Below are 11,853 nucleotides of genomic sequence, written 5' to 3'. Positions count from 1 at the left end.
ATTGCCATCATCGCGCCACTTCACAGTGTTCGCACCGCGACCAGCCGCGTCGTGCATCTCGGTTTTCGTCCTTCTGCCTGGTCCAGCACTTGTTCACGATGTGCCCCAGTTTTCCGCAGTAGGTGCAACGGCGGGAGTCGCGCTCAGCACTAAACGCGTTGGCAGCGTCTTCAGTTTTCACTGGCGCAGTCTTCTCTCCCTGCCTCTTGATGTGCTCGTTCGTAAGCACCTTGATCACGTCGTGCGTCTTCAGCTCCGTTGCGCTCATCTCCAAGTTGAGCACGACGTTCTCGTAGCTCTTCGGCAGACTGCGTAGCAAGCAGATCGCCACGTCCTCATCCTCCATCTTGGCACCGATACCGTTGAGTTTGGCGCTGATGTTAAGGACTTCGTTGCAGTGGTGCAGAACATTGTCGCCTTCCGCCATCTCCATGCTGAACAACTGCCGCTCCAGGTAGATACGACCAACCTTCTGCGTGCCGCCGTACAGCGACTTCAGCTTGGCCCACGCGATCCACGCATGCTCGCAGTCCGCAATCACATGGTGGTAGTCAGCACTCATGTGCAGCAGCATCAGACCGAGCGCCACGTTCGACGTCCGGTTGTACTCATCCGCGGCGCGAGTGTCCGTGAAGGTCGGCGTCGTCTCCCGCTTGACAGCGCTCCACACTGACTTGGTCAGGAACACGCCACGCATGTAGCTGCTCCACGTCGCGTAGTTGTCGCCGTCGAACTTGTCGATGATGGCCTTGGACGAAGCGTCAGGCGCAGAGGACATCGTACTTGAGCTCATAACCTGAAAAAGGTCGAGCGGACTTGGACGTGAAGTTGTTGAACACTTGTTAAGAAGTTGGAATGTTTGGAAGTGAGACTTAATTTTGAAACGTTAATGCTGCCGCTCATCTAATCAATCTGCTCATCCAATCACCCAGCTCGTCTAATCAAGTTACCCTAATCATAGAATAATCACAGAATAATGGATTGGGCTTAACCAGTAAAACCGGTTACCTGCAACACGCCCCTCAATCTATGAACACTCGTGAACCCCAAGTGCGGCGATGAGTTCCTTGTGGCGAGGTCCAGAGAGAGCATTGGTCAAGATGCCCGCCAACATGGTCGCAGTTTCACGGTACTCGACGATCACTTCACCGCGCTTGACTTCATCGCGGATGTGATGGTACTTGATGTCGATGTGCTTCGCGCGGCCATGATTCACCGGATTCTTGGTCATCTTGATGCACGACTGATTGTCCTCGAAGATCTTCAAACCCGGAGTCGCCACGCCGGATGCCACCAAAATCTCACACATAATTCGGTGCACCCACTTTCCTTCTTGAATAGCCAAGCTTAGAGCAATGTACTCAGCTTCACTCGTAGACAGCGACACACTTGACTGCTTTTTGGAACCCCACGAAATCGGTCCCCCGATGGGTTGAAAGAGGTATCCCGAAGAAGACTTGCGATCACTGACGTCACCGGCCTAGTCCGCATCAGAGTAGCCGCAGAATCCAACATCCTTTCCGGGTGAAAAGCGAATTCCGTGCGACTTGGTGCCTTGAAGGTAGCGAAAAATACGCTTGACTGCAGTCCAGTGCTCAACTTGCGGGTTTTCCATGAAGCGCGAAACGTAGCCGACAGCGAAGGCGATATCCGGGCGAGTCGAAGTCATCAAGTGCATGAGTGCGCCGACTGCTTCACGAAAAGGTGCGTCCAATTTTGTCGAGGCATCACTCGCAACCAACTTGGTACTTAGGTCGACTGGACTTGCAGCTGGCTTGCACTTGTCCATACCAAAATGCTTCAAAATGTCGTCGATGTAGCGTCGCTGGCACAAAGTCACACTGCCGTCCGCGTGTTCGACCACTTCGATGCCGAGAATAAATTTGCACTTGCCACTGTCGGTCATCTCAAACCGCGACTTTAGTTGGCGCTTGACGTCGGCAATCATGTCGGTGGAGCTTCCGGTCACCAGCACGTCGTCCACATAAACCAGCAGTAGCACACATTGTCCGTCGGCAACCTTGATGTAAAGGCACGGATCATTGGCCGAAACTTGAAATCCAATGGAGCGAACATACTCGTCGAAAGTCTCGTTCCATACTCGCGAAGCCTGCTTGAGCTCGTAAATTGCCTTCAGCAACTCGATGCAGTCGAAGTCATCATCCAGCTCAACGCCTTCAGGTAACGAACAAAATACCTTCTCCTGCATAAGTCCATACAGGAACGCAGTCACTACGTCGAGCTGATTCAGCGGCCATCCAAGGAAGAACGCGATCACCATTCGTAGCGTGACGTACTTTACAACGGGCGAAAACGACTCCGTGTAATCGATGCCATATTTCTGCCCGAAACCCTTCGCGACCAAGCGAGCCTTGTATTTTTCGACAGAACCATCGGCGTTGCGTTTAATTTTGAAGACCCATTTCGTTCCAACAGCACGTTGACCAGTGGGCAATTTTGCCGCGCGAAGACGCATCGCATCGACTTCAACTCCGCGCGAAGTGCCTTTCGCCAGTGGACTTGGTCGGGACCGTTGACTGCATCCTGAAACGTAGCTGGTTCTGCGGCATCCGTCGCCTCAACCGGATTTGCACTCGCACGCCAAAACATCGATGGTGTCGAGTCTTCATCGTCGCTGTAAGCTGATTCACGGTCCGATTGCGCAGTGTCGTCCGGGGCACTTGCTACCTCCAGACCCGCACCACGCCGGGGACGTCGAACCTTTTCGCGCACTTCAGGGTCGGTACGAGGTTTGCGTTTTCCGGCCTGTTTGATTTCGGGGACGGCATCGCTAAGGTCCACATCATCGAAGTACTCCACCGTGTCGTCGACTTCATCGTCCGAGTAAACTGCAGGACCAAAACGGTTCTCGTCGAAAGTGACATCGCGAGATATCTCAATCTTCCCCGCCTCGATGTCATACACCCGATAGGCCTCGACCGCTCTTCATAGCCCATGAAAATTCCTTCACGAGCTTTCGGGTCCCATTTGCGTCGCTTTTCTTTCGGCGTCAAGACGTACGCTCTGGACCCGAAAATCCGCATGTGTTTGATACTTGGCTTCGATTTGTACACGACCTCGAACGGAGTTTTGCCAGCGACCTTCGGGGACGGCAATCGGTTCTTGATGTTAATCGCAGTCATCGCCGCCTCGGCCCATACGCACTTGTCCAATCCAGCATGATGAAGCATGCTGCGTCGGATGGTCACAATAGTATGGTTTGCGCGTTCTGCAGTGCCGTTGGTTTGGTGCACGTACCGAACGGTAGGTTGCATGTCAATACCATGGTCGTCGTAAAACAACTTGAGCGAGTTGGTCGCGAATTCTTTGGCTCCATCATGGCGCACAAACTTCACCTTGGCGTTGAATTGCGATTCCACCTTTAAAATAAATTTCTTCAGGTAGCCTTCGCTTTCCGACTTGGCACGCAAGCAGAATCCGGTCATGCAGCCACTGGCCTCGTCGGTGATCAACAGCAAATACTTGCTACCGCCAAGCGAATCTTCTTCCATCGGTCCGCAAAGGTCGAAATGAAGAAGTTCGAAAGGCGCGTACTTGCATTTGTCGCCGATGCTTGGGAACGGCTTTTGCACCATTTTTCCTTGTTGACAGCCGCCACACACCCCGGAATTCTTCGACGTTTCAGGCAGACTCGCGTCAGTGATCATCTTCGTTGACACCATTTTTCGCAGAACATCAAGTGGGGCATGGCCCATGCGCGCATGTAAGTCGACACCATTTACCGACACCGAAGCCACAGAGTTCGCGCTGACGTTTGGGACGCGGAGCCAGTAGAGTCCATCGTTAAGGTCGGCGACGGCAACAATTTTCTTCGACTTTTTCAGCGCAATGTGCATCCTGGTGCCGCCGAACACCACTTGGAACCGGCCCAACTTGTTGATCTGCGGCACCGAAAGCAAATTTTTGTTCATGCCCGGCACGTACAGCGCGTCTTCGATCACGATCTCACGTTCATCACCGTTCGGTAAAGTAACACGTTGGAGAACGGTTCCGACACCCAAAATCCTGGACGAGTCTCCGTTAGCGACCGTAAGCTCGCCCTTGTCACACAACTTGATGTCGGCAAACTTGGACTTGTCATTGCAGATGTGGTGTGTAGCACCACTGTCGATTGCCCATGTGTCGATGAGCTTCTTCTTCGTCGAACATCCACACTCCATCGATATAGCGAACGCGATGTAGTCGTCGTTGCTGTGGTGTGGTAATTCCACTAAAATTCTCTTCTACCAAAACGTATTAGAGACACCAACAACACGCTAACCCGCAAAGGTAAGCGCTTATTGGATCAAAACTTGAAGACCAGGAACGATCCCTTACACCGGGTCGGTTGCAAGCGCCTCTGTGTACCTTAGGTTATCTTCGGTCAGCCCAAAAACCTGTACCACTAGCCACGAGCTAAGGCTAGGATACTATGTAGCGCTTTCGCGCAACCCCACTGCAGTCCCTCAGAAAGGAAGGGTACCGGTGTGTTAGGCCTTATACAGGGGGACCAAGGTAAAACCTCGGTAGGTAGACTAATACACTCAGGGATACTCTAATCCCACAAATATATACTGAAGGATACTCTAATACCGTTCCTGTCTCTCCGGCCACGCCAACTCTTGGCGCTGCCAAGGAAACTCTCGGTCAATGCACGATAAGCTCCCCGACAGGCATCCACACGCAGCCGAGCGTGTCCAGGCACTACAATAAGCTAGCTACACTTACCGAAGTCGGACTTGACCCTAGTTGGCTTTGGGGGAAGACTGTCTTTTTATTACTGAGTTTTCTGAGGCCTTGGGGGCCTCGTTCTGGTCATTCTATGATGAGTCCTATGTCCCTATACAAATATCTAGTGTGAACGACCGCAATGAGGCGATCCCGGACACATCAAATGACGACCGCGGCTACACTAATAAGTGCGGTCGAAGTACGTAACTAAATGCATCTGTACCAAGAAGTAGGCACCATGATGCCTCGGTCGGGGTTGTATTAGGACCCGACGAGGCTCCGGCCACTAACCGCCACTCTAACGAGGATAATGTCGTCAGCTTAACCAAAGCAGCCACTTCCATCTCGCACATGGCTGCTCCTTGATTGAACCTTGATTCTCGGGCGACGGGCGATCGCTCCGGTAATCTCCATTTTCCGATACCCCATTGCCATCATCGCGCCACTTCACAGTGTTCGCACCGCGACCAGCCGCGTCGTGCATCTCGGTTTTCGTCCTTCTGCCTGGTCCAGCACTTGTTCACGATGTGCCCCAGTTTTCCGCAGTAGGTGCAACGGCGGGAGTCGCGCTCAGCACTAAACGCGTTGGCAGCGTCTTCAGTTTTCACTGGCGCAGTCTTCTCTCCCTGCCTCTTGATGTGCTCGTTCGTAAGCACCTTGATCACGTCGTGCGTCTTCAGCTCCGTTGCGCTCATCTCCAAGTTGAGCACGACGTTCTCGTAGCTCTTCGGCAGACTGCGTAGCAAGCAGATCGCCACGTCCTCATCCTCCATCTTGGCACCGATACCGTTGAGTTTGGCGCTGATGTTAAGGACTTCGTTGCAGTGGTGCAGAACATTGTCGCCTTCCGCCATCTCCATGCTGAACAACTGCCGCTCCAGGTAGATACGACCAACCTTCTGCGTGCCGCCGTACAGCGACTTCAGCTTGGCCCACGCGATCCACGCATGCTCGCAGTCCGCAATCACATGGTGGTAGTCAGCACTCATGTGCAGCAGCATCAGACCGAGCGCCACGTTCGACGTCCGGTTGTACTCATCCGCGGCGCGAGTGTCCGTGAAGGTCGGCGTCGTCTCCCGCTTGACAGCGCTCCACACTGACTTGGTCAAGAACACGCCACGCATGTAGCTGCTCCACGTCGCGTAGTTGTCGCCGTCGAACTTGTCGATGATGGCCTTGGACGAAGCGTCAGGCGCAGAGGACATCGTACTTGAGCTCATAACTGTTGTCAAGACTGATGTGACGACGCCCCGCCAAGCGACCGTGTGACGCGAACGCGTCATCAGTGAGGTCGGCGTGACCTTCACTGTGTGGTACCGAAATCATTCAGGTGATTACGGGACGATGATTACGTCACGGTGATTACGCCAAGATTGTGGGTACAAGATGGGCATCGACGTGGCGTTCTCTGATTGGATAAGGTAACTGTGTATCCAGTAGAGAATCCAGTAGGGTGTATCCAGTAAGAGGTATCCAGTAGCAGGCTTAGAGGTAGCACGCGGTTGCGAACTAAGGACCTGAATCGAATCACTTTGCATTTTGCCAACTACTGCTCAAGTGCTCTTCCTTTTAACGCGAGATCGTGATCGAAGACGCGCTGTACGTGCCGGGCATGAACAAAAATTTGCTTTCGGTGCCGCAGATCAACAAGTTGGGCCGGTTCCAAGTGGTGTTCGGCGGCACCAGGATGCACATTGCGCTGAAAAAGTCGAAGAAAATTGTTGCCGTCGCCGACCTTAACGATGGACTCTACTGGCTCCGCGTCCCAAACGTCAGCGCGAACTCTGTGGCTTCGGTGTCGGTAAATGGTGTCGACTTACATGCGCGCATGGGCCATGCCCCACTTGATGTTCTGCGAAAAATGGTGTCAACGAAGATGATCACTGACGCGAGTCTGCCTGAAACGTCGAAGAATTCCGGGGTGTGTGGCGGCTGTCAACAAGGAAAAATGGTGCAAAAGCCGTTCCCAAGCATCGGCGACAAATGCAAGTACGCGCCTTTCGAACTTCTTCATTTCGACCTTTGCGGACCGATGGAAGAAGATTCGCTTGGCGGTAGCAAGTATTTGCTGTTGATCACCGACGAGGCCAGTGGCTGCATGACCGGATTCTGCTTGCGTGCCAAGTCGGAAAGCGAAGGCTACCTGAAGAAATTTATTTTAAAGGTGGAATCGCAATTCAACGCCAAGGTGAAGTTTGTGCGCCATGATGGAGCCAAAGAATTCGCGACCAACTCGCTCAAGTTGTTTTACGACGACCATGGTATTGACATGCAACCTACCGTTCGGTACGTGCACCAAACCAACGGCACTGCAGAACGCGCAAACCAAAAAGGAAGAGCACTTGAGCAGTAGTTGGCAAAATGCAAAGTGATTCGATTCAGGTCCTTAGTTCGCAACCGCGTGCTACCTCTAAGCCTGCTACTGGATACCTCTTACTGGATACACCCTACTGGATTCTCTACTGGATACACAGTTACCTTATCCAATCAGAGAACGCCACGTCGATGCCCATCTTGTACCCACAATCTTGGCGTAATCACCGTGACGTAATCATCGTCCCGTAATCACCTGAATGATTTCGGTACCACACAGTGAAGGTCACGCCGACCTCACTGATGACGCGTTCGCGTCACACGGTCGCTTGGCGGGGCGTCGTCACATCAGTCTTGACAACACTCCCACTCGACTCGTCAGCGACCACGATGCCCAGCTTCGTCCTGAGCGCGTCGAACTGCGGCGCCGCGATCGGCTTCGTCATGATGTCCGCCAGCATGTCGAGTGTCGAAACATACTGCAACACCACTTGACCGTCTTCCACCTTCTCGCGCACGAAGTGGTAGCGAATGTCGATGTGCTTGGTGCGCTTGTGGAACTCCGGGTTCTTGGCCAACGCGATGGAGCCTTGGTTGTCCTCGTAGATCTTCACCCCTTCATCGCTCGCCATCTCGCCCAGCTCGCACAGAAACACCTTGAGCCACACCGCCTCCTGCGTGGCCTCCGACAGCGCCATGTACTCGGCTTCCGTCGACGAGAGCGCCACCGTGCGCTGCTTCTTGCTTCGCCAGCTGATGCATCCGCCGTTCATCATGAACGCGTAGCCGCTCGTACTCCGTCGAGACTCGATGTCGCCGGCCCAGTCCGCGTCCGAGTAGCCTTGCAGTCCGTCCTCGCTGCTCGCTTGAAACACGAGGCCGTGCGTCTTCGTGCCTCGGATGTAGCGGAAGACCCTCTTGAGCGCCTGCCAGTGTGTCGGACATGGGTCCGCTGCGAACTGGCTCAGCACTCCCACTGCCGCTGCGAGGTCCGGACGAGTCCCCACCATGAGATACATGAGGCAGCCCACGGCGTTCCGGTACGGAACATTCGCCATGGTCTCGTCGTGCTTGCAGCCTCCCTCGCACATGGCCTTGGTCAGCTTCAGACCCGGATCCTGCGGTGTCTTCACAGGGTTGCTCTCATCCATCTTGAACTTCTCGAGAATGTCCTTCGCGAACTTGGTCTGCCGCACCGACACCTTCCCAGTCGCCACATCTTGCTCGATCTCCATACCGAGAAAGTACTTGAGCTGGCCCATGTCAGTCATCTCGAACCGGTCACTGAGCGCCTGCTTCGTGTCCTTCAGCATCCCGTCGCTGCTGCTGGCGAGGACCAGATCGTCCACGTACAGTGCCACGAACATCATGTCGTGATTGTCCCGCTTCAAGTAGATGCAGTGGTCGGACTCGCACTTCTTGAACCCCAGTTTCAACATGAACTCGTCGATCGTCTTGTTCCACATCCGCGGCGACTGCTTCAGGCCGTACAGCGAACGCTTGAGCCGGCACACGTAGTCGGGTCGATCTCCGTCCACATATCCGTCCGGCTGCGCCATGTAGATGTCCTCGTCCAACAAGCCGTTGAGGAACGCGGTCTTCACATCCATCTGGTGCACTGTGAGCTTGTACTTGGCCGCCAGACTCAGCAACACCCGAATCGACGTGAACTTGGCCACCGGCGCGAACGTCTCGTCGTAGTCGATGCCGTACTTCTGCGAGAACCCCTTCGCCACCAGTCGCGCCTTGAACCGCTCGATCTCTCCAGACTGGTTCTCCTTCACGCGGAACACCCATCTGCAGCCGATCGCCTTGCGTCCCTTCGGCAGTGGCACCAGGGTCCACGTCTCGTTCTTGCGGAGCGACTCCACCTCCGAGTCGCACGCCTCTTTCCACTTGTCTGCGTCGCTGGATTCCATCGCCGACTTGAACGTTGTCGGCATCTCTCCCACTGAATCCACGACGTACGCAGCCTCGAAGTCTTCCTTCTCTTGTGCTGCGGCAGACATCTCGTCCAGCGGCTGCTGTCGTCTCGGCACCGCATACCGCTTGGCACTCGGAACCTCCACGGCTTCCTCGAGCGACTGCGTGCGCGGGTGTCGCTTGCTGCCGGGTTCAAAGTCTTGATTCCGCGCAGCTTCTTCTCTGTTCTCGTCTGATCCGGACTGAGTCTCTTCATCCGTGGTGTCTTCATCATCATCTGTCGGAAGACCCACCAACACCTCCTTCGAAGCGTAGTTGCGTCTCCCACCGTCGAAGACATCCTCCATGAACTGCGCGTCGCGGCTCACCAACACGCGACCGCTCTCGATCTCCTCGAACCGATACGCCTTCTCGTGCTCCGAGTACCCGAGGAAACGACAGCGCACCGACCGAGCGTCGAACTTCGACCGCTTCTCCTTCGGCACGTGCACGTACGCGTGGCACCCGAACACCTTGAGGTTGGCCAGCAAAGGCTTCTTGCCGGTCCAAACGTGGTGCGGCGACTTGTCGTGACTGATGGCGCGCGTCGGTCACCGGTTGCGGAGGAACGTGGCCGTCATCACCGCTTCTCCCCAGTACTCCTTCGACAACCCGGCGTGCTCCAGCATGCAGCGCGCACACTCCACCAGCGTCCGATTCATTCGCTCGGCCACACCGTTGAGCTGAGGCGTGTATGGCGGCGTGAACTTCTGCTCGATGCCGCGATCCGCACACAACTTGGCCATCGCACCCGAAGTGTACTCGCCGCCGTTGTCGCTCCGAAGCACCTTCACTCGCTTGCCGGTCTGCGTCTCAGCCAACGCGACGAACGCAGCGAACTTGGCAGCCACCTCCGACTTGTTCCGTAGTAGGTACACCACGCAGAAGTGCGACTTGTCGTCGATGAACGTGACGAAGTAGCTCTTGCCTCCGAACGTCGCCGTCTGCATCGGACCGCACACATCGCTGTGGACCACCTCCAGCACTTGCTTCGCACGGTTCGGCGACGACTTCATGAAGCTTACTCGCGTTTGCTTGCCGAGTGCGCACCCGTCGCACACCTCCCACTGCTTCACCGACGTCATTGGGATGCCAGTGCCGTAGCCCTTCTTGACGATGGCGTCGAGACCACCATGGCCGATGTGACCAAGTCGAAGGTGCCAGAGGTACGACGTGGTGTCCCCTTGGCGATTCTTCGAGCTTGCCGCATTGGCCTCGTCAGCAGGCGTCCTCGGCGTCATGCAGAGCTTGAACAGTCCTTTGCCTTCGCGAGCGCCGAGCTTCCACTTGAGACCCTTCGTTTCCGCAAAGCACCCGTCGCTCTCGAAGGTCACTGGCCCGACGTCCTTGGTGAAGCGGCCGACGGAGAACAGGTTGCGCGACAGCTTCGGGATGTGCCACACACCCGTGAGCACACCCTTCTTCATGCCGCGCGGTGTCTGCATCGACATCACGATGTCGCCGCTCCCCACCGCCTGAACCACGCCGTCGTCCGCCAGATGCACGTCCACCGGAGAGATCTTCTTGTAGTTCTTCATGTACTCCTTCGAGTACGTCATGTGCTGCGTCGCACCTGAGTCGACCAGCCACATGCCGCTCAGCTTGGAGGCACCCGTGTCGCCACCAACCGAGAAGAGGAAGTCGCCAGAGTCATCTTCGACCTGCGCGACGTTCGCTCGTTGCGGCCTCTGCCGCTCCCCGTTCTCGCGGATCCGCACCGGACACTTGGCGATCCAATGTCCGTGCTCGCCGCAGTAGTGACAGGCGCTCGTCCTCTGCGCTTGCGCCTGCCGTCCCTTGCGCTTCCCGTTGTCGCTTGTCATGAACGCTTGACCTTGAGCGTGCGCGGTTCCGTCAGCACCGCCACCTTGTTCCTTGCGCTTCATGTCCTCGTGCAGGAGCCGAGACGTCACGAGCTCCCACGTCAGCGTGTCGGAACGCGATTCCAACGCCGTGATGAGGAACTGGTACGACTCGCTCAGACTGGCAAGAAGCGTGATCACCAAGTCGTCCTCGCTGACCGGAGCGCCGACCGCGTCGAGCTGTTCCGCCAGCGTCTTGAGCTTGTTAATGTGCTCCAGCACATCATCACCTTCGTCCATCGTTGTCGTGAAGAACCGTCGACGAAGAAAGAGCTTGTTCGCCAGGCTCTTCTTCTCGAAGTGTCCCTCGAGTCTTGACCATGCATCATGCGCGTCCTTCGCCGACCGCACCAGCGGCAGCTGCGAGTCCTCCAACGCGAGACAGACGATCGCCAGCGCCTTGCGCGACTTCTTGCGAAACGTCGCTTGGTCCGCCGCGGTCGTGCACTGCTCGAGCTTCACTTCCCCACTCGTCACTTCCCACAGTTCGCGCTCCTCCAGCACCATCTGCATCTTGAACTTCCATGTGTGGAAGTTGGTTCCGTCGAACTAGTTGATGCGGGCGGTCGCGGTCGGGGCGGCGTCCATGGCGAAGGCGTAGTCGGGGTCTTGGTCAGGGAAGACGGGGCTTGGGCTCATAACCAAAAGGAAGAGCACTTGAGCAGTAGTTGGCAAAATGCAAAGTGATTCGATTCAGGTCCTTAGTTCGCAACCGCGTGCTACCTCTAAGCCTGCTACTGGATACCTCTTACTGGATACACCCTACTGGATTCTCTACTGGATACACAGTTACCTTATCCAATCAGAGAACGCCACGTCGATGCCCATCTTGTACCCACAATCCTGTACCCACAATCATGGCGTAATCATCGTCCCGTAATCACCTTAATGATTGCGGTATAACACAGTGAAGGTCACGCCGACCTCACTGATGACGCGTTCGCGTCACACGGTCGCTTGGCGAGGCGTCGTCACATCAGTCTTG

General features: G+C 55.6%; 2 protein-coding genes across 2 annotated transcripts; both read left to right on the top strand.

Moving 5' to 3' along the window:
• Positions 1–9,312: 9,312 nt before the first annotated feature.
• PHYSODRAFT_472563 (hypothetical protein) lies at positions 9,313–9,693 on the top strand (the record flags this gene model as incomplete). The annotated part of the gene is made up of 2 exons (XM_009516373.1): positions 9,313–9,536; positions 9,573–9,693. The coding sequence occupies 2 exons, from the start codon at positions 9,313–9,315 to the stop codon at positions 9,691–9,693; spliced, it is 345 nt and encodes a 114-aa protein (XP_009514668.1).
• A 1,197-nt stretch (positions 9,694–10,890) lies between these two features.
• On the top strand, positions 10,891–11,425 carry PHYSODRAFT_475711 (hypothetical protein; the record flags this gene model as incomplete). The annotated part of the gene is made up of 3 exons (XM_009516372.1): positions 10,891–11,144; positions 11,229–11,297; positions 11,404–11,425. 3 exons carry the CDS (start codon positions 10,891–10,893, stop codon positions 11,423–11,425), a joined length of 345 nt encoding a protein of 114 aa, XP_009514667.1.
• Between the last annotated feature and the right edge of the window lie 428 nt (positions 11,426–11,853).

This window comes from Phytophthora sojae, assembly GCF_000149755.1.
Source record: "Phytophthora sojae unplaced genomic scaffold PHYSOscaffold_1, whole genome shotgun sequence".
In the NCBI taxonomy this organism is placed as follows: Eukaryota; Oomycota; class Peronosporomycetes; order Peronosporales; family Peronosporaceae; genus Phytophthora; species Phytophthora sojae.
This window is presented reverse-complemented; position numbering and strand designations above follow the sequence as displayed.